Source organism: Prionailurus bengalensis, chromosome D2, assembly GCF_016509475.1.
Source record: "Prionailurus bengalensis isolate Pbe53 chromosome D2, Fcat_Pben_1.1_paternal_pri, whole genome shotgun sequence".
Taxonomy (NCBI): domain Eukaryota; kingdom Metazoa; phylum Chordata; class Mammalia; order Carnivora; family Felidae; genus Prionailurus; species Prionailurus bengalensis.
This window is the reverse complement of record NC_057351.1, coordinates 52,775,286-52,797,072: the sequence shown is the minus strand read 5'-3', so window position 1 is coordinate 52,797,072 and position 21,787 is coordinate 52,775,286. Positions and strand designations below refer to the sequence as shown.

The following is a 21,787-nucleotide window of genomic DNA, read 5'->3' as shown; positions in this document are numbered from 1 at the left end:
AAAATATGTTAAGAACTTTTATAAATGATTAGTTACGTCTGTATCAACAACTTAAATGGTCTTGAGTTAACGTATAGCCTATCAGTTGGCCTTAACTTTTTGACAACAAAGGCAGAACTTTAAGAGACAAATGTAAATTATAGAGACTTCTTGATTTGTTAATTTGTTTATTTATCAACAAATAATGCTGTGAACATAGCATTCTGCAAGGTGCTACAACTAAAAATTCTATGTTGAATCTAACGATCTATCCTGGATGTTAAATCTCTCCTCTTCTCTCTCTGCCTCTCCTCCTCTCCCTCTCTTTCTCTCCTCTTTCTCTCCCTTTTCACACCTGTCCTCAGTATCCAAATCATGACATGCATTCTCTAGGTCTCTTCTACTGTGTGATTCTAACCATCTTAATCATATCAAATTATACCTTTACCCAGTCAACAATTTTATGTATTTCCTCCTCCTAAAGGTCTGGAGTCTACCCTTTTCTCTTCATCCCCACTGCCCAAAGTCAAGCTCTTTTTATCTGTCATGCAAAAAAGTTCTATAGTCTTTTACCAGGTTTTCCTACTTGCATTATCTCATTTCAGTTCAATTTCCACATGACATAGAGTTAACTTTCTATGATAGATTTTATCATATCATAGTCCTGATTAAAAAGCTTCCATAACTCTCCACTGCTTATTAAATAAAGTCCAAGCATTCAGGAGTCTAACTTTTTTCAGCCATATCTTCTAACGCTTTCATCATGCATCTTGTAGTCTAGTCACACAAGACTGTTTGAAGAGTCCCTAAGTGTTCTCTCACCACAGTGTTTTTGTCTATGCCATTCCCTCTGCTCAGAATGCCTTTCCCTGCTTTTGATGAAATCTTACTCATCCTTTAAAACCCAGTTCAAATTTCACTTCTATCACGGTCAATCTTCTCAACCCCATGGAGTGAAGAATTGCTCCCTCTCTACTATAATGTATATTTATGTGAAGAATTGCTATTAAAAAATAACTGTTGAGGCGCCTGGGTGGCTCAGTCGGTTAAGCATCCGACTTCAGTTCAGGTCATGATCTCACGGTCCGTGAGTTCGAGCCCCGCGTCGGGCTCTGTGCTGACAGCTCAGAGCCTGGAGCCTGTTTCAGATTCTGTGTCTCCCTCTCTCTCTGCCCCACCCCTGTTCATGCTCTGTCTCTCTCGGTCTCAAAAATAAATAAACGTTAAAAAAAAAACTGTTATGTCCTATTGTAGTTATTTACGTGTCTGTCTCCTCCCAACCAACCAGACTGAGATCTTTGAAGCTTCATTCGTCCTGGATTTCCCAGTACATAACGGGTAATAGGTTCTCACTAAACATTTAAAAAAATGAATCTTCTTATAAATCAGTTGACTTTACATGGGAAAAAATTCAGAAACAGATTGAAATTTTAGTGCAAGCCAGTTTAATTCACAAATATGTGTGTCACAAGGAATACTAGAAAAAATTGTTTAAAACAGTAAGTGAGCACAAAGATCACTGAGAAGTCTTTCACCACCAGAAAAATAAAACAAAACAAACAAAAACTAAAAGCACATGGTTGAATGATGACAGAAACTAAATTATTTCCATCCTCCTACTTCCCTAGCTTCAGTGAGATGTCCAGTGGTTTCTACCAGCAGACTAACACTCTGAGGCCTAGGAAATATAATGTTTTCACAAAGTAATGATGATGGAAAAATAAACACTCTGTTTTCTGATCAAATCCAATTAAAGGAAACTCTAATTCAGAATAAAGACCATTTTGATGCTTATATTTCATGCTCACCTCCTATTGCTTAAATTCTTTGATGTAAGCCTCAAGTTGCCCAGGATCTCTGGTGGTTCATGGTCTCTAATTCCTGATCCCTACTACCTGAATTCCTTGGACTCTGGATCTCTTGCTAGTATAACACAGAGTAGTAAGATTTTATGTTAATCTCAAGAACCAGTCACTGTCTTTTAAGTAACAATTTCTGAGCATCTTGAAGAGAAAGTAATTACTATGAGTCTATATGGATTTATGAAGAATCGTAGTAGTATCATTTTCTTCTTTTAAAGGGTAGATTGATTGAGAAGAAAAATCCAAAGGTCGTTATTATCCCTATATGCAAGGTATCTGACAAACCTGCTCATTACTTTGAGCAAAACCATGAGTTAGGTTCAATTAGGGAATTAGTAACTGGCTGAAAAAAACCTCTTAAGATACTCATAAAATTCTGAATAATGGAAACAAGTCAATATGAAGGGCAGGTCCATATAATGTGGTACTCAAATTTTACTGTGCATCAAAATCACCTAAGAGTCCTATTTAAGGAGAAACTGCTGGGTCTGGTGCCCAGAGTTCCCAATTCAGCAGGTGGGACCCAAGAATTCACATTTCTAACAAGTTCTCAGGTCCTCACCTGGGCATCAGGTTCTGAGAACCACTAATGTACTGTAGCTCATGACATAGTTATATGGTTTTGTTCAACATTTTGCTAGTAGCCTCGTTAAATACATAAAAAGCATGATTACAAATCTGTGGATGATATTAAATTTTGATATAAAAAGATCTCAATAGGTTAGTTGTGGGACAAATCTTAAAATTTAACAGGGATAACTTTAAAATCCCAAAACAAGTATAGGATAAGAAAACAGAGCTTAATAATCTCCCTCCCTCAAGAGCCAAAGCATAAGAGACTCTTAAAAACTGAGAACAAGCTGAGGGTTGATGGGGGGTGGGAGGGAGGGGAGGGTGGATGATGGGTATTGAGGAGGGCACCTTTTGGGATGAGCACTGGGTGTTGTATGGAAACCAATCTGACAATAAATTTCATACATTGAAAAAAAAAAAAAATAGGGGCGCCTGGGTGGCGCAGTCGGTTAAGCGTCCGACTTCAGCCAGGTCACGATCTCGCGGTCCGTGAGTTCGAGCCCCGCGTCGGGCTCTGGGCTGATGGCTCAGAGCCTGGAGCCTGTTTCCGATTCTGTGTCTCCCTCTCTCTCTGCCCCTCCCCCGTTCATGCTCTGTCTCTCTCTGTCCCAAAAATAAATAAACGTTGAAAAAAAAAATTAAAAAAAAAAAATAATAATCTCCCTCCCCCCCTCTCTCAAGCGCACGCACACACACACACACACACACACTCGCATATAAAGAGAGGAAGAGAACGATACAAAGGTTTTAGAAGACTACAGCTTCAACAATACAAGAGTATACTCTGGCAACCGAAATAGGTAATCATAGTTTAGGTTTTATTAATAAAGTACAGATTATGGCACAATGTATTTGATAGTCCAACTGCAGATTATACTGGTTCTCCCACAACTGGGTATCTCTGTAGTCAACTTTGGGTACCAGACATTAAACAGAAGGTAGTCAAACCAGTTTGTTCAAAGAAGATGTTTGGATCTAAAATGGTATTACATGAGAACAGTAAGAGGAATTGTTGATGTCTGGCCTTCAGAAGATTTAGAAGGATGGAAGAGCAGTTTTCATATAATGGTCTTGTGGCTGAGGATTTGTTTTTTCTCTGTATGACCCTAGGCAGAACTGCCACATACAGACTGTATCGGACTGCTTACTACATACGGGTGTCCAGCTGAGGAGAGGAGAGGGGAGGAAGGGAGGGGCTCACATTTCACTTGATAAGCCATGTGCCTTGGTGGGGGTTGAGTCCAGCTGGGAAAGGGGTGAACTTTTTCTAGTTCATATAAAAGGGACAACTCTAGAGGACCTTTTCCTTATAGTAGGGATCCCACTTCTAATTTGCACAAAGGCAGTGGTGACAGTAGCCATTTCCATTAAGAGAAGTTGAGAGAAAGGGATTTCACCTCACTTTAACAAACTGATAGAGTGATGTATTATACGGAAACACATTTTCTGAAGAGTAGTTAATCCCCAAACTGGATGGTCAAGGACTAGCTGGACAACTTCTTGGCAGGATTATTTAGAGAGGATTTCAAGGTAGAGGAGTACGTGTATCTTTATTACCAAGTGAGTGGTGAAACTCCATGATCTTTTAGGATTCCATGATCTTTTCTCCATGATCTTTTTAGGCTTTTAGGATTCTACATTTGAACTGTCTATCTTCTTTCTGATCCATACCCCAATTGATTCCTATGGTATCCAGATCCCTTCTCTTCACAAATCTATGATGCATTCTAGCTTTCCTCCTATCTAGCCAAATCCCTCTCCCCCTCTGCCTGCCCCAGTATGTAGAAAGCATACACACTGCATTCATACTGAAAACAAACCTTTTATCTTATCTTTTTTAAACTATTTATTTTGAGAGAGAGAGAGAGAGAGAGAGAGAGAGAGAGAGAGAGAGAGCATAAGCAGGGAGGGGCAGAGACAGAGAGGGAGAGACAGAATCCGAAGCAAGCTGGCCCTGTCAGCACAGAGCCTGATGCAGGCTCAGTTTAATGAACCATGAGATCATGACCTGAGTCAAAATCAAGAATGGAACGCTGAACTGACTGAGCCACTCAGGTACCCCTAAACTGTGTATTTAAAAAAACTGCTTTCTGGAGTGCCTGGCTGGCTCAGTCGGTACAGCATGCGACTCTCGGTCTCCAGGTTGTGGGTTTGTGCCCTACGCTGGGTGTAGACATTACTTAAAAATAAAATCTTAAATTAAAAAAAAAGAAAGGAAAAACAAGAAAAAGGAAATACTGCTTTCTTCCAGGTTTAAAAAAACAAAACTACTACTTAAAATGAAATGAAAACTTAATTCTCTTAATATATTCATTAGAAAAAAAGCTGTTTCATTTTTAAGTGATTTGTGAATCAGTCACTAAAAGTCATGATAGGGGGTACAGAAAGTCTCTTACGCCAGAAAGAGAGTGGAATAAACATGGAAAATGTAATGTTGGTTTATATTTGTTCCATGAGTACTAAATGTATGATACTGTATTAAATAATGATTAAGTAATACATGATAAGTATTAAGGAGCAGTGCCAACCATAGGCATAATCCTAAAGAAAGCTGAATTATCTTGGCTGGTTTGTCTTTGAATTCTGGTCTCTCCCTTTCCATATCTATAGAGTCTGAACCTTGGCCCCCATCAGGCTGGGGGTTACCCTTCTTGTATTTGAACTCAGATTCCCTGAGTTATACCTCATACTTAGGATTCTTCTTGGTCTCTTCCAAGAGAACAGTGCTTTAAGAAAATATCAACAGAGGCGCCTGGGTGGCTCAGCTCAGGCGAATGTCCCACTTCGGCTCAGATCATGATTTCGAGGTTTGTGTTCGAGCCCCGCGCCGGGCTCTGTGCTGACAGCTCAGAGCCTGGAGCCTGTTTCGGATTCTGTATCTCCCTCTCTCTCTCTGCCTCTCCCCTGCTTGCGCTCTGTCTGTCTCTCTCTCAAAAATAAATAAACATTAAAAAAAATAAAAAAGAAGAAGAAAATATCAACATAATAAGTTAACTGAAGGTAGAAACTATCCTATAGAAAGCAGAGAGGCATAGATTTGGGGGTTTATGTACCTTTCGGTAAGTAGAGCCAGGCTAGCCTTTTATGAAGAGGGAAGAGAACACAAGATCTAGATACCTAAAGATGCCTAGCCAAACAGTAATTTCCATTTCTGAACAAAAAACCTCAGAAGACATAACCAAATGCCAATAAAGGGTTGAACCACCCAATTATTCTGAATCCACATTCAAGATCTAATAACACAAAATGCCTAAAGCAATATTTATGTAAGATATTTACATATGTAATGTCATACTGGAATGATAACCTAAGATAACTTTTACAGAACTTTAAAAAAAAAATCAGTTTCAAACTACTTGTAGAATGGAATAACAATTACTTTGAGCTTAGAAACTTGGGGGAAAAAGTGTTTTTTAATAAATATTTTTAAAATACAATATAAAAATATACATATTTTTTATTGTTTTAAATGTTTATATACTTACTTTTGAGAGAAAGAGGAGGGAGGGAGGGAGCAGGGGAGGGGCAGAGAGAGGGAGACAGAGAATCCTAAGCTGGCTGTGTGCTGTCAGCATGGAGCCCAAAGTAGGTCTAGAACTCACAAACTGTGAGATGATGACCTGAGCCTAAATAGTCAGATGCTTAACCAACTGAGCCACCCAGGCATCCCTAAATACCATTTTTAAAATGATAGTTTTATTTTGAGAAAGATACATAATAAAGGTTTTCTAACTAGAGAAAATAGAAATGCTTTTTAGGAAAAGAAAATGAATGCTTCTCTTCCCTAAGGAAAAACTAATTTCCTTTTCCTTTGTGAATAAGCATCTCTCTCTTTTTTTTTTTTTTGAAGGGAATAGGTACATTTTAAAAAAAACTTTGGACTTATTTTTTTGTGCTGATCTTGATCAAACAGCTTACATTATTATTCTTTTTAATATTAATTATGTTTTTCTTAGCAGAATGCCTTATACAGTGGGCAAATATTCAATAATTGTTGAAAAAAAGTCACTCTTGCTTCAGCTGCAAACTGCTGATCAACATCAGCAAATTATTGCAAAATTTGCCTCAGACAAATATTTTATAATCCTTCTTGTGCCCCACTGATTTCCAATTTATCAACAGTGGTGCCTGGCTGAATTGTCAACCAGAGACTTTCATTATTTAATCAGTGTACCATTCATTTGAAAGCAATGTTTGAAAATTGCTCTGTATACTTACATTCTTTATTTAAGGTTATAATTTAAGGTGATAGAACACGCATCCAGAAGCATATATAAACAAGGCTAATAACCAAACAGCACATCTCGTTTTGAAGCAGACTGGCTAATGTCAACATTAGATTATAGAATCTGCTCACCTCTTGCCTACAGAAAACAGTGAAAAACAATGGCAAAGGTGAAAGCTTAAAAAATTGGGGGGGAAATGAGAACCGAATATTCAGAATATAAAAGAAGCTTCATTTGGAATGTGGGGTCCTCAGATTATCTTTCCAGCAATTACCTAAAAAGCTACCTACCAGGGTGCCCGGGTGGCTCAGTCCGTTAAGCATCTGACTTTGGCTAAGGTCGTGATCTCATGATTCCTGGGTTGGAGCTTGCTTGGGATTCTCTCTCTCTTCCCCTCTCTCTGCCCCTCCCTAATTCGTGCTTTCTCTCTTTCTCAAAATAAATAAACTTAAAACAAAAACAAAAACAAAAACTGCCTACTGACAAAGTAAGAATGACAAACTTACAATGATTTCATTCATTTATGACCAATGTTAGGAGTGTCCTGGCAAGAATGACCAGAAGAAGGACTGAGGAGGAAAATGAATCATTTTTCAATTATCCCAGTCTGTACTGCCACTTCAGTGCTTTCTAGATAGAGCTCTAGAGGCCCTAAACTGAAGCTGAGGTATTTTTCTCTTTCTGGAAAGAAGTCACTTCTAAGGCTGCTGAAAATCTCACTGATCCAGGCCTTTTCCCTCTTTTCTGAACTATCCTTCTATATACCATTTTTTTTCATATAATTTAAATATAGATTCCTAGAAATGCATGAGATTTAACCAGTAAGGTACTTACATTCACACTGTATGACATCTAAGTTAAACTGCTGAACAGCTCCCATGCTTATCTGTTTTAACTCACTGTCCAATAGCATCTGCATTAAGGATGTTGACAGATGCTGGCAGGCTGACATGCAAGCAGTCTGGGCAACTTTCCCCTGTTTAAAACAAACACCAAAAACAAAACATAAATAAACAAATACGTAAACACAGAAATACACCATAAAGTATCAGAAAAATTATATACCTGACATTCTTTTTGTTGTCTTTTAGGGGGTACAACAGTGATTATTGGCCTTTCTATTTCTGTATTCTGAGTGGCTATGCTTTTAGCACAGGAATTAAAATTAATCTTGTTTACTTGTCCTCCTCAGGACATAAATATCATTGAAGTTCTAACTGCACTCAGGAAAATTAAAAGACAGGTAAAAAACACATGAATTATTATTTTAGACCTCTTGAAATGTCTCAACTATTTTTAAAAATACACATTAAAATATGACAAGTTATCGTACTGACAGAACATTTTATTCATATAATGTTTTTTAAGCTTTCCTTCATATAATTAAAGCCAGAATAAAGTTAGTTAATAAACAATATAATTTCCTATGTAAACTGTGCCTAAAATTCAAAATATACTTTCAATCTTAAGTCCTTACTTCTAATCAGAACATGAATTTGTAGCATAGCTTCAATTAGCTCAGGGGGCTTACCTACCAACATGATTTCAAAATCATCTACAGACCTAAATTTAGTTTTAAAATCATCTGATAATTTAGAAATATATGGTTAAGTAAACTACAAATATTTGTGCTTTTGTTTCACATTTGTATCATTATAAAATATTTTCTACCATAATAGCTCCTAAAAACTACAGAAATTTTACCTGATAGCCTTAATTAAGGCTACATGTTTCATCTCTAGATTACAAAGCTGAATCACATTACATCACTTTTAGTATAAATTGCTTCTTTAGACAGATTTCAATTAAAAGCTTAAAATAAATTACTATAAAGACTCTGTCCTGTATAGTTTTCCTTTCTAATACTGCTCCTAGTATTTCTGTCTTCAACCTACAACAATGTGATTTGGTGATGGACTAAATCCTGTGATAGGATTCAAAGATCCATGAATATGGTCAGAAATAATGACTTTTGGAAAATGTGCCATGTTTTGCCTCATCTGCATTAATAAATATTTACTCAGTGCTATTTGATAATTATTCTTTTCCTACTTTCACAAAGGCTAATCAAGTCATGAAAAAATCTCCTGAACATAAATGCTTCACTAAATTAGTACAGAAATGTTTTACACAGTTGATCTGTCAGGGAAGTAAGAAAGAACATAAATATATTTTTAAGATATTTATTAGAACATTTGTTCATTAAACTACACAAAGTCAGGCTAGAAACAAGGCAATCTTTTTGAGTAAGTCTTTAGCATCTAGACACTATGCAGTGAAAAACTGTATCTAAAATGGAATCTCAATTTCTCAATCAAAAACGTAGAGATAAAAGCCAATGCAAACAATATATTTGACAGATACTGATGAACTGCCAAAAAGGAATGTAACAAACAATGCAAAACCCAGCATGCTTCAAGATCCCCCAAACCCAAGAGGAATTAGTCTGGGAGACATGCAGCTCCATTCCCCAAGCACCATAATATCAATATGAATGGGAGGGGGACAAAAACGTAGAAAGAGGAGAAATCAATGGCATGTAATTTAATTATAATGTAACAGGCTTGACAATACTTAACAGGAATGTAATTTTGACCCAATGGAACAACTACTGCATTTTAGTTTCATGTACTTCTCCATCCAATCAGCTCCATGTTCTACTTATGCTGCCTCTATAATATACTAACTGCAAAACAGAATAATAAATTGCCCCCCTAAATTACTATTATATTCATTTCATAAGTAAACACACTGTACAAGGTAAGTGGTATAATTTTAAAGTGATACTTAAAATTCAACATGGGTTCTGATGGTACAAATGACTATATAACAATAGTACTGGAGCCAAAAATGATGGTAAGAGTACAGAAATACAGGCAGCTATTCCATAAACTTAGTGGAAATAGATAACGAAAACACACACACACACACACACACACACACACACACACACACACGTGCACGTGCGTGCTAATTTAGCTTTTTGTTTAAACAACATACATAATAATAAAACCCTAATACTAAATTTCTTCTGATTAAACATATTAAATACAGGCTTATTGTTCTCAAAGATACAAGATTAAAGTATTTGTAAAATATTTTATAAATCTTCAAATGAAGTAAGTTCTTTTATAGCCCCAAATTAAAGTTAATATAAAAGGTTTGGATTCTGTAAATATTTTAAAAGTTCTATAAGATTATACATTTAAAAAAAATGTTTTAATTCCTAACCATAAAATGTGCACAAATATTCATAAATTTCCATCTAGTACTTATATTTAGAGAGAAAATGTATAATGTTCCAAATATTTACACACCCAAAAAATACCTATGGCAATTCATTTCTGATGTGGCCCTTGTACATTTGGCATAAACAAAACACCCCTTTCTGAACATTACTATTGTTTTTATTATTGACATTCTTATAATATTATCATTTTCTAGAACAAAAATAATCTAAGTACTTTTGCAATGAACGATCTTTAAAAACTAGCCTGTTTCATTAGAGATGCTCTGTTTTTTAACAAACAAAACCAAAATAATAAATTTCAAGCACCTAGAAATTTCTGCTGCCCTCATCTGAAAAATTAATTGCAACTATTATTAACATTTTCTTTCTCTTTAACACAAAGTTCAACAAGTAAGTAAAAACACCTGCCAAACTTTTAAAGGTAACTACTTTTTTACCCTCCTCTAACATTTTGCTGAAAAACAACTTGCAAAGAGAGAAAACCCTTAGACAAACTTCTTATATTTCAAAGGAACTTGTAAAAGAGAATCTGCTGACATATTAGATCCTTTTTGCATTACCCAAAAGCTTTTCTTCTAAGAACAATTGTGGTAAGGAGACATTTGGCTCCTAGGAAATTCCCAAAGGGTCAACCATATGCATCCTTCCATGGCACCTTCACAGCGCTGCTTTCTAGATCCATGTCTCAAAAGCAGCTTTCATCATTTACTTGTGTGTCAGTCAATATGATTTATGGACTGCATTCAACAAAGTCAAAGCATATAGAATGAGAAATATGACTACAATCTGCTAATTTGTTTTGTATTGAGCCACTTAAGAGTCAAAGACCTGATGTCAGACTGAGACCAGCAACACAATTAACCAGTCGGTGACAGATTCATCCATCCTCCCTGCCAGGCTGTGCCAATCAAAGACAGCATGAGGCGACATTTGGTGAAATCAGTAAGAAAACTCATTCTCTAGGCAACCTATGTGAGACCTTGATTGACACTTTTTGAATTTAGTTTGTGGAACACAGCCACTCTTTACCCAATAGTCCCTCACTGCAAGCTGTGAAATAAGGCTTTTAATGCCAATCACAGGAACAATAAACCACAAACCACCAACCCTCAGTTTAAAAGGAATCAAGAAAACACATCTGTTTGTATGTCAAGCCAAATTTCCAAAATAATTTACTATTATAGATTAGGCTAAAGATACTCCATTTCCTTTGAAACACCGCAAAATGACATGGTAACAAAAATACAACACATTTTATTAGATTATGGCTCAAAACTGTTTTGGTTTCAAAGTAATGTTTTGATAGATCTACTCTGATATAATAATAGGAGAAATGTAGAATACTTAAAAACTAATTTGACACATTTAAATTTTCATTTGAAGTTTTCATTTCTGTCTCACCATTCTCTTATTTCAAAGATCTAATAAAAAAAGAAAGGTTTGATTTCAACAGTAATTATTTGAAAGCATTTTTCAATGCTGCTTTCATTCTCTCTCAACTACATGTAACATAAAAATGTGCTCTTGAAATCACAACCATTCTTTCTGTATTGGTCTCCCTTCCTTAAAGATCCCAGGAGAATCCATTTTACTCTATTTATATTCCCACAAAAGGTCAACTTTGCACAATAAACTACTTTTTTATTTAAGTAAAAAGAAATATATAGACTCAAAAATATTGTGCATTGCATTTATTGTTCTTTAAATTGATAACAGGTTTTGTTTTAAAAGGTTACATAACTCTTGTCAGAAAAAAATGGAAAACTGAAGTAAAATCATGGTCAATTTGAATATTAACTCTAACACTGGCAACAGAACTTATTAACTAATTCTGATTCTGTACGGCTTTTTACAATTATTTAAGTTATTAATTTTTTAAGTTGTTTAAGTTAAAGCAGTAAAATATTGCCATATTATTCTAAATCACTGCCTCTCTGTTTGCTGCATAAATTTCAGTTGAAACTGTGAAATAGTCTTTTCAAAGGAAAGGCAAAAGAGAAAGGGAAGTATTGATGAATTGGTCAGTCTCCCAAAGAGCCACAATGCATAGCCTTTTTAAAAACTAACAGACTAAAAGAGTGAAGTCTTTCATCAAATGTGAAGTAAACACTAAAATTAGAAATAAATTCCTAATTGAAATATGAGAAAATATGTCTAGTTGAAAAGTAGACATTTTAACTTAAGAAATTTATTATTCTTCCATTTTATATAAGAACCACTAATCTAAAGTTTTACTATATAAAACTACATCTTGCTCATGTGTAAAGAATGTATTAAATAAATCATGAAAAAACATACCTAAAACATTAGAATACATGAAAATTTCCCAAAGATGACTTCACAAATGCACAAAGATTCTTCTAGCTCCTAAAATAGGCTTCTGTCTGAACACTGTAATACTGACATATAGAACACTGAAATGTCTCAGATTCCCAATAATACAGAATGGGTGAGTTAGAAAGGCTTAAATATCAAGATGAATTCCTTCAGTGAGTTTTAATAACTTTATAACACTATCTTGAAGACAGATTTTTGAGATTATGCCAAAAACATTCATAGTTCTATCAAAATATACTCAACTCTGAACACCTCCAACATTCTCCAAAATACCTCTTTGACACCTCTATAGTCTTCTCATACCCTTTCTATCTCCCCCTAAAGTAGCTCTAGCCCCAAAAGAGTTGGTTCTCACATCAGTTAACCATAATCCCATAGTGAAGTAGGAATTCCCATTCTCCCTTTTCTGGCTTTTCTCCTCCTAACAAATCCCAATCATAAGGATATGAGACTGTAACATAAATGCTTGCTCTTGGGAACACACACACACACACACACACACACACACACACACACAGAGATTAAATAGAACACAATCATTTTAAAGTTGGGGGAAAAAATTCCACAAACTGGGAAAACTTTAGGATAGCTGTAATACATGGGTATTTCTCTTTCATTCAAAACTTCCTATAGGGCTCATCAAACTTTGGTGGCCTTTTATTATTTTATGTTTTTAACATTTTTTCATTTTTGAGAGACAGAGAGAGACAGAGCATGAGTGGGGAGGGGTAGAGAGAGAGAGTGACACACACACACACACACACACACACACACACACACACACACAAACCAAAGCAGGCTCCAGGCTCTGAGCTGTCATCACAGGGCCCGACGCAGGGCTCAAACTCGTGGACCGTGAGATCATGACCTGAATTGGACACTTAACCGACTGAGCCACCCAGGTGCCCCTAATTAAAAAAAAAAAATCTTCTGAGCATGGCCTTAGATGATATGCAATATCTTGATTTTTAGCTTTCTGTAAATATCATCGTTGATGTCATGACATCTTCCAACTCATTCTATCTTTAATAGGTAGAAAGAGAATGCAAAGGCAAACAGAGCAGTAATGGTCCAGAAAAGGTCAAGGTTTTGAAGAAATGCCTCTGCTTCCAAGCAATTGATAATATCAGAAATCAAGATAAAATGGTGAAAGCTGCATGCACTTTTGCCCAGACTAGCAAGAAGAGGAAACTAGTTTATGCTGTGTGGGAGCTGACAGGGATTATTTCTAACTCTTAAGCCTACTTGATAATAACAAATTGGGCAGTTAAGCATATGTTTAAGTAGGGAAACAATAAAATATTAAGGCTCTATAACTTTTCTCACTTGGCAACTGTAAGGAAAGGGAAGTTAAAGATGCGCTGTAATTTTCCCTGTGAAGACTGGGTACTATGACTAAGCCACACAATTTAAGAGTGAAACAATGAAGCATCCCAGGAACTGTTTTAATAACAGCTCTGTGATAGCAGAGCCATATCTTCATTTCTTTACATAAGCACCCAGCTCAGAGTATAAGGGCTATTTAATCATTAAAATGTACTAGTCTGTAATCCCAATACAATTTAAATTTGCAAAGAAGTTGCCAGAATCACTAACACGTTAGACAATATAAGTTGTTTCCACATGGCCATTAGTAAAATGGAAAATGTCAGTCAAGCCAACTGACTCTCTCTTATTAACATATGTAGGTAGGTGGCTGACTATCATAAATGCAGCCACATATACACAAGGATAGCCGAGAGCAGACTTTTGTCATCCAAGGATTTAAATTTAGGTTTTGACCTTTTAAGAATCTGAGAGTCCAGTGCAAGTAGGGCTTAATTTGATGAGGCACACATTTGAATAATATGCTCTGGGAAACTGGGTATGGGTGGGGGTGGGGAGGGTGATAATCACTGGGAGACTGAATGCACTCAATGCAAAGTCCCAACCTTCAAACTCTGTGGCTTTGCTGTCTTCTGTTAGTTGACATGGAAACATAACTCTTGTTAAGGTCTACACTTCTCAGGTACATTTTATAGCACTTTCTGAAAGTAATTACATGGCATAGCAGTATTCTCAAATTTGAATATTCTCAAAGTTTTGGGGTATACTCATTCAGAACGTCAAGGGCTTTCTAAATAGGTAATTTCACTGGGCTAAGTCTTAGACTGTGGGAATGGGGTTGGGGTAGATACTGTCAGATTCACTTCTAGTTGAGGAAATACCTGGAAATGGATTTTTTAAAAGAGTAAGGGAAATGTATCAAGTGGAGGGAGGTTATATATTTAAAACAAGACAAAATCTATACAAAGTGGGAGGGACTGATCAAGGTAAGTGATCACGTTAAGTTTTTTCTCGATTGTCATTTGCAAGACAATCTTGCAAATGACATTCAATGATACTCTGAGAGTATCTACAGTATGCCTTGCCAACTGCTCCCTTCTTGTTTCCAAAGAATTAACAGAGGCTTTTAATCTCAATGCTACCATCTAACACACTGATTCTCATAAGTAGAAAGATTTAAAACAACATGACAGCTTTCCTACAATACCTAAGGTCTCCTGAATGAAAGAAAAGGAAGTGATTAAAATGTTGCTGGCCCTCTGAATTCCTTCCCCGTATGTAATATTTGTCTGCACATGCTCTTTTGGTAGGATTTTCCAAAGGCCAACCCCCTTACTTTTTGTATTACAGTAACTTACATACTCTTTCTATAAGTATGTATCAGCATCTTGGCCTGCTGAATTTTGTTACCTCTGACCTGCAAACATACTGTAAATATAAATGCACCAAAGCTGTTCCACCTTTCCCATCAGCTCTATCCTCATCCTTTTCCATTCTTGTTAGGCTCCATACAGGGAAGTAAAAAGAAAAGCAGGCTCTTTGGCACCACTAGATAGGGGCTCGCACAGGAAACCTCTGACTTCATCTTTCCCTATTGTCTCCTATCTTTCTCTTCAAGGGATCTGACCTCCTTTTTGCTGTCTTTATCTGCTCACGATAAAAACATAATTCTGACTCATACATTCTCTTATTTGCATATTTTATTCCTTTTTCTTCTTCCCTGATTTCAACTTTTATCCATTTAACTTTGGAGAACAAATGATCTTTTGTATTTTTCTTTCTATTGTGGAATACAAGTTAAAGGGGAAGATACCATTTGCATTCCTAGAACTTTACCATTGCTATCTGCAACAACTTAATTAACTTTCTAAATGTGAATTCTCTGTTGTCATCTGGTAGTAAAACAGCCAGATATTGCATTTTCATTTGTTTTTAGTACTAAATCTTCCTGTTCAGAATGGCACTTTGCTCATAAAGCCAGCACCAATGATCTAGTCTATTTCATTGATAGTTATTAAAGAATAAAGTTATAGGATATTTGTAAGTGTGCATATGTATGATGCACATGCCTATACATACATTTAGTCTATGGGCTGAGAATAATCCATTCCAATTATTTCCATTTATATCTCACTGATCTGTTACTTATTGGTTAGGTCATGAGTTCTTTCCTAATCCACTAGCTTTCTACTAAATCTCTCATGCTGTTTCCTTCTAAACTAAAAGCCCTCTGTTACTATTACTTCTTCCAATTATGTCCTGAATCAAACTGCTATTTTCTAAACTTTTGACAGCAGAAATTATTAAGTGTGCTATGTTATATACACACATAAGACTTACAACTTAATGCAATTAAATCTCTTACCAAGATTAGCCACCATCAACTTAGTAAATACTTAAAAGGATTAAAGTTATAAAATTCAAGTACATTAATTTTCAACTAAAAAGCAAGATTCTCTTTTTCCCCAATTAACTTGTATTAGTGAAAATCATTTAACTATTTTATTACATTAACAAAAAGCCTAAGAAAAAATATAGTCGTGCCTAGCTGGTTCTGTCAGTGGAACATATGACTCTTGATCTCGGGGTCATGAGTTTAAGCCCTACCTTGGGTGTAAAGATTACTTAAAAATATATGTATTAAAATAAAAAAGCTTAAAAAATATAAATTCCATTTGTAAGAGTGGGTTTTAATGGTTTTCAACTTTTTCATTTACATTCTTTCTCAAGGTTCTTTAATTCTCTCCAATGAACTGATGGCTGTCAATGGTTTGTTCTAGTTGATTTTGTGTACTTGGAATTAACTTATTACATAAAGTATGGAAATGGGTATCAAAAATGCCATTAGAATACCTCCTTTATCATCAGAGGAAGAATTATCTCATATTAAGTAACTTTTTCAAAACACTGGACATTCAAGTGTCACACCTTTTAAAATTTCTCGTGCAAATTTATACAAAACTGACCCCAAAATCTATTGCTGACTTCTTAAATAGATGATAAAAATTTGAGCGTTTTGGATTTTTTTTTTTTTTTTTTTTTTTTTTGGATAACAGGGTTAGTATCACTTCGGAACATCACTTCTGTATTTTGAACATGCATATGACTTATCTGCAGGAAATCTGTTAGCAAGCTTAGTAAGTACTTAACAATTACTACAGCAAATGAAGAAAAAGTTGAAGTGAAAGCTTGAAGTGGGACGAAGTACTTCAATGGGACGAAGTACTTGTCCTTAGTGTTGGGAATTCACAACAGTTATTTTGGTGCTATCATGTCTTTTACTTTGTTTCAATCACTGCTCAACTTATAGGTGTGAAGAGAGTTGTAGTTTGAATTAGTATGTTATTCTTTCATGGAGATGTGCAAGGAAAGAGTAAACATACAAATATTTCTAACCACTACTGAAACCACCTTTATCAAATAACTTTTGTATAGACATTTTCAAAATTTTTGCCTATGAATAAAGGTATAAACTTTCTGTTCAAAACTAGAAAGTATTCTATATTTGACAAATAAATTCGATTCAAAAATTCTGATTTTGCAGTATGCTTTTTATATTCCTTATGTGTACAAGAAAATTGCTTTTACAACAGACCATTTCTTTACTATTTCTCTCATATTAATTTAAAAAATACTTATTAAGCACTTCCTCTGTGTAAAATATTGTTTAGGTGCTACAGAAGATATAATGAGTGGATAACAGTTCCTGACACAAAGGGATTAAATTCTAATAGCAGAAAGAAGGCGAGACTTCAAACAGCTATAGTAGAGGACAAAATATAAACAGTACTGTAAAAGTGGGACAAAGTATCCACATAAGGTTAAGTGGAATTAGCAAATGCTTCGTGAAAGAGGTAGCATTAAAGATGCTTTTGGAAGAGATCCAGGAGTTTTACAATTATAAATGAAGCCAATGTAGAAAGTAAAAGACAGATCCAGGACACTGGATTTTCCACTTTGAATGCCCATATTGAGTAATGGTCAGAAATGTATCTGGAAAGAGGCTGAGATAATTCCTTTTTGTTAGCCTGTGAAATTTTTACTTTAGGTAAGCAAGAGACCTTGAAGCTTTTCAACAGGGAAATGTGATTAGACTGTACTCTAGAAAGAATAATCTAGTACAGGTATGTGTGATGAACTGAAGTAAGGAGAAACTACTGGCAAAGACTAATTAGAAAATAATTACAATCATCAAAATTTGAATTTTGATAACAGGAATAGGAACAGAAAGGTTAGGAACATTTTAAATTTCAAATGCTAGATGAGATTTAAAAAAAAATTTTTTTTTCAACGTTTATTTATTTTTGGGACAGAGAGAGACAGAGCACGAATGGGGGAGGGGCAGAGAGAGAGGGAGACACAGAATCGGAAGCAGGCTCCAGGCTCTGAGCCATCGGCCCAGAGCCTGACGCGGGGCTTGAACTCACGGACAGCGAGATCGTGACCTGGCTGAAGTCGGATGCTTAACCGACTGCGCCACCCAGGCGCCCCTAGATGAGATTTTTTAAAGGTAAGAACTTTTAATATCTACACATTCAAAAAGTATTTATGAGTTCTTACTCTGGCCACTGAGAGCTCACAACTGGAGGTCAAAAGAAGAAATACAGTAAAACGCAAAATATGATGAAGCCATGAAAAAAGGTGAAAGATAAGGCAATTCAGGGGAGCAATACTGGGTTTGTAGTGAAAAAGAAAAATGTGCACTTGGTCATGAATCATACTGCGTTATGCACTGAGATAGATTTCTACAAGTGGATTTTGGGATAAGGTCTGTAGAGAAAAAGCACTCAGGAAAAGCATAAACAGTCTTAAAAGCAGGTAATAATAACAGCTAGTATTTTTTGAGTGCTTATTATATGCCAAGTGCTTTTCTAAGTACTTTATGTATACTATCTCATTTAACCCTTACAAAAATCTATAGGGCATATACCCTTACAGCCCTCACTTTATAGATGAGGAAGATATCTACAAATTGTGCCCTGTCATGCATGGGGTGACCACAGAGAGGTTTTCCAAATCACTGCACTCACCACAGATGCAACCATAATACTAACTTTCACAATCAAGTCCCAGGGAATCCTCCTGTTTCACCAAAATAACTATTACCTTCAAATGTAGGTTTCCACAAAACTACAAACATATGAAAAATATTGACAAGATAATTAGAATTTACCATAGATAACCAGGCAGAGAAAAATAAGCCTGCAGGAGGTTCACTACTATCCAATTCACATGCTAGCTTTGGCTTGCATTTACTTACCGGCATGGCTGCATGATCATTGCTGTTAGTCTAAGAAGGAAGTCAGCCAGGAAATCAGATAAAAAAGGAAAATGCATTCCAATAGTAGCAGAGGCAGTGTTTAAAGTAACAAAATACACTACAAAACAAGCAAGCTGGCTCTGTGTGTTTGCTATAATTTAAAAACATTAATTTATTACATAAATGTGATCATTTTGAAGATTTGTATATTAATTTTCACATCTATGCCAATCAGATAAATCCTCCTCCAAACTTCTGTTTAGCTAATCAAGTCGTCAGCATTAAAATACCAAGGGGGTACCTGGGTGGTTCAGTCAGTTAAGCGTCATACTCTTGATTTCAGCTCAGGTCATGATCTCATGGTTCATGAGATCGAGCCTTGCGTCGGGCTCTTGCTGACAGCTTGGAGCATGCTTGGGCTTCTCTCTCTCCCTCTCTCTCTGTCTCTCCCCTCCTCGTGCTCTCTCTCTCAAAAATAAACTTAAAAAAATATATTTAAAAAAACACCAACGTGCTAAATACTAAATTTGCTGAACTGTCAACTTTAGAAAACACCAACTCTTTGATCGGGTTCTTTGCTATAGAGCAGCTGTTCTCAAATTTTAATTTAAAAATGCTGATTCCTAAGCTGAGGAAATTTTAGTGCATTTAGGTCTAGAGCCAGCACTGGAATCTGAATTATTGACAAGTATCTCTTCCTGTAAGGAGCTTGGATGGCTCAGTCGGTTGAGCATCCAACTTCAGCTCAGGTCATGATCTCGCAGTTCAGTTCAAGCTCTGTGTCAGGCTTTGTGCTGACAGAGTGGAGTGTGCTTCAGATTCTCTGTCTCCCTCTCTCTCTGCCCCTCTCCTTGATTGCACATGCATGCTCTCTCCCTCTCTCTCTCTTAAAAAAATAAACATTAAAAAAAATTTAGAAGTATCTCTTCCCACAGATGATTTTCATACAAAAGGAAATAAAATGTCTATTTCTGCAGATACACACAAAAACTATACTGAATATACGATTCTGAAGATGCTTAGAAAGGATAAGCCACTATGCTTCCGCATAATCTGCCACTATAGCACAAAAGAAAATACTCAAGGAAAGATGGCACACTAAATTATCTTATAACCATTTAAATGTATTTTCTCCCCAAAAAGTGAGTAACAAGTCAAAACAAAAACGAAATCATTGGTCTCAATTTAAATATATATAAGCTCCCACTGAAGTTCTGTACCAAATATACAGTACTACCTTGTTCCTCTAAAATATTAGGGATTAAATTAATTAAATATTAATTCCTTAAAATAATAAAGATTAATAAAATTAAACTAAAATTGCCTTAAATACTATTTTTTAAATTATCTAATTTACTTTTCAAATTCCACTAATAAACTATATAATATTTAAGCACTACTTTTTAAAAGAAGAAGTATTTACCCTGAAACATGGATTTAACTTTATTATATTAAACCAATGAAATTCAAAATCTGTTTATTGGTGGTAGCTAAACATCTGTGTGGGAAGCTGTCCTCTTCACCAAACACATTATGAATAAAAAACACTACAAGCAGGAATGGAGGAACAGGCAGATAGATCATTCTAATTAACCCCAGTAAGCAGTGGGCTGGCAACTATGTTAGCCAGACAATTCCTTCTTCTGGAAGACTGGACTAGACTCTAGATAATCTCTAAGTCCTTTCTAGATTTAACTTCCAATAAAAGTCAGGCAACAACATTTAACATTAAAACCACATAAGTCATAGGACTTATGTTTTCATCATAGTTCATACCATATCATTTTTATGACTTACAGGTAACAAATCAGATCAATGTGATTCATTACCATTATAGATTTTTTCAAATTAATATCCAAATAAGTAAAACCAATTTGTAAGCATGTATGTGTATATATACATGGTTATGTATATATATATATATATGTATATATATATAGTTATGTATATATATATATATATATATATATATATATATACATGGTTATGTTTTCACTTGTAAAATGTATTCAAAGCTGCCTATGCCACAATTTAAAAACTACAATCTGTATTTTTAATACAATTCTTTCTGGTGTCACGTGAAAGAGAGGGCGATTAAAACCTCTGATGGTATAGTTGACTATTAAAGTTCTCCTTTACAATTTTCAGTCAAGTAAGAGGACATGTGAACCCATATACTTAACTCAGAAAAAAGTTTGAACCAAAGAATAAAAAACATAAAAGGGTAGGGCTGAAAGAGAAAATAAAGTGCCAGAATGAATAAATCTATGTTTAGCTTGGGACTTTACATCTGCATGAAATAATGATGCTTAGAAACATAATATTATATACAAGGACCTTAGAGATGATCTAATCCAATCATATTACTTCAAAGAGAAGGAGGCAGGTTGTTCAGAATCAAGATGGTAGACTAAGTTAATGTTTTTGCTTCCCATCCACCCTGAGATACAAGTGAAATAAAAAGCACAGAGCTGTGAAAAGGAATAAATGTTTAACAGTGGAGAAAATGAAAGTACTTGGGGGAATTCATAAAGGGGTAAGACACTGCCCATTATATGCTAACAGGAACTACAGTGGAGCTGAGAGCCAGCTGTGTATTAGAGTTCAGAGATGGCAGGCATGAGAGAGGATGGAAATGAAAAATGGGATGGAAAAATAGGGAAGGAAACTGAAGATTTCTCACTGTGCCAATGATCCCTTACCTACAGAGCATGGTCAATTTTCATAATGAAAGAACATTTAGGGGACAGCTGAGGCTTCTGGTATAGGTGGACAGAAAGAGAGAGGGAAGGAAAAAGAAAGGGGGAAAGAAAAGCTCTGCTCATTCTGGCCTGGGGCAGTGATAATAGAAAGAAAGGCAGAGAAGGCTACATAATTTAAGAAGCTCAGTGCAAAAGGTAAATGTGGAGCCCTTTGTTCAAAAATTATTAAGAACCGCAAGAAAACAATAGCTGAGCACCAAATCACATGCAGG

General features: G+C 35.5%; 1 protein-coding gene across 4 annotated transcripts in view; it reads right to left on the bottom strand.

The window, feature by feature from the left end:
* EXOC6 (exocyst complex component 6) overlaps positions 1–21,787 on the bottom strand; it is a 229,178-nt gene that overhangs the window by 49,208 nt on the left and 158,183 nt on the right. For all 4 annotated transcript variants that reach the window (XM_043596991.1, XM_043596992.1, XM_043596993.1 and 1 more), the window contains exon 19: positions 7,475–7,616. In XM_043596991.1, the coding sequence (XP_043452926.1) occupies positions 7,475–7,616 (142 nt within the window). The remainder of the gene's footprint in view (positions 1–7,474; positions 7,617–21,787) is intronic.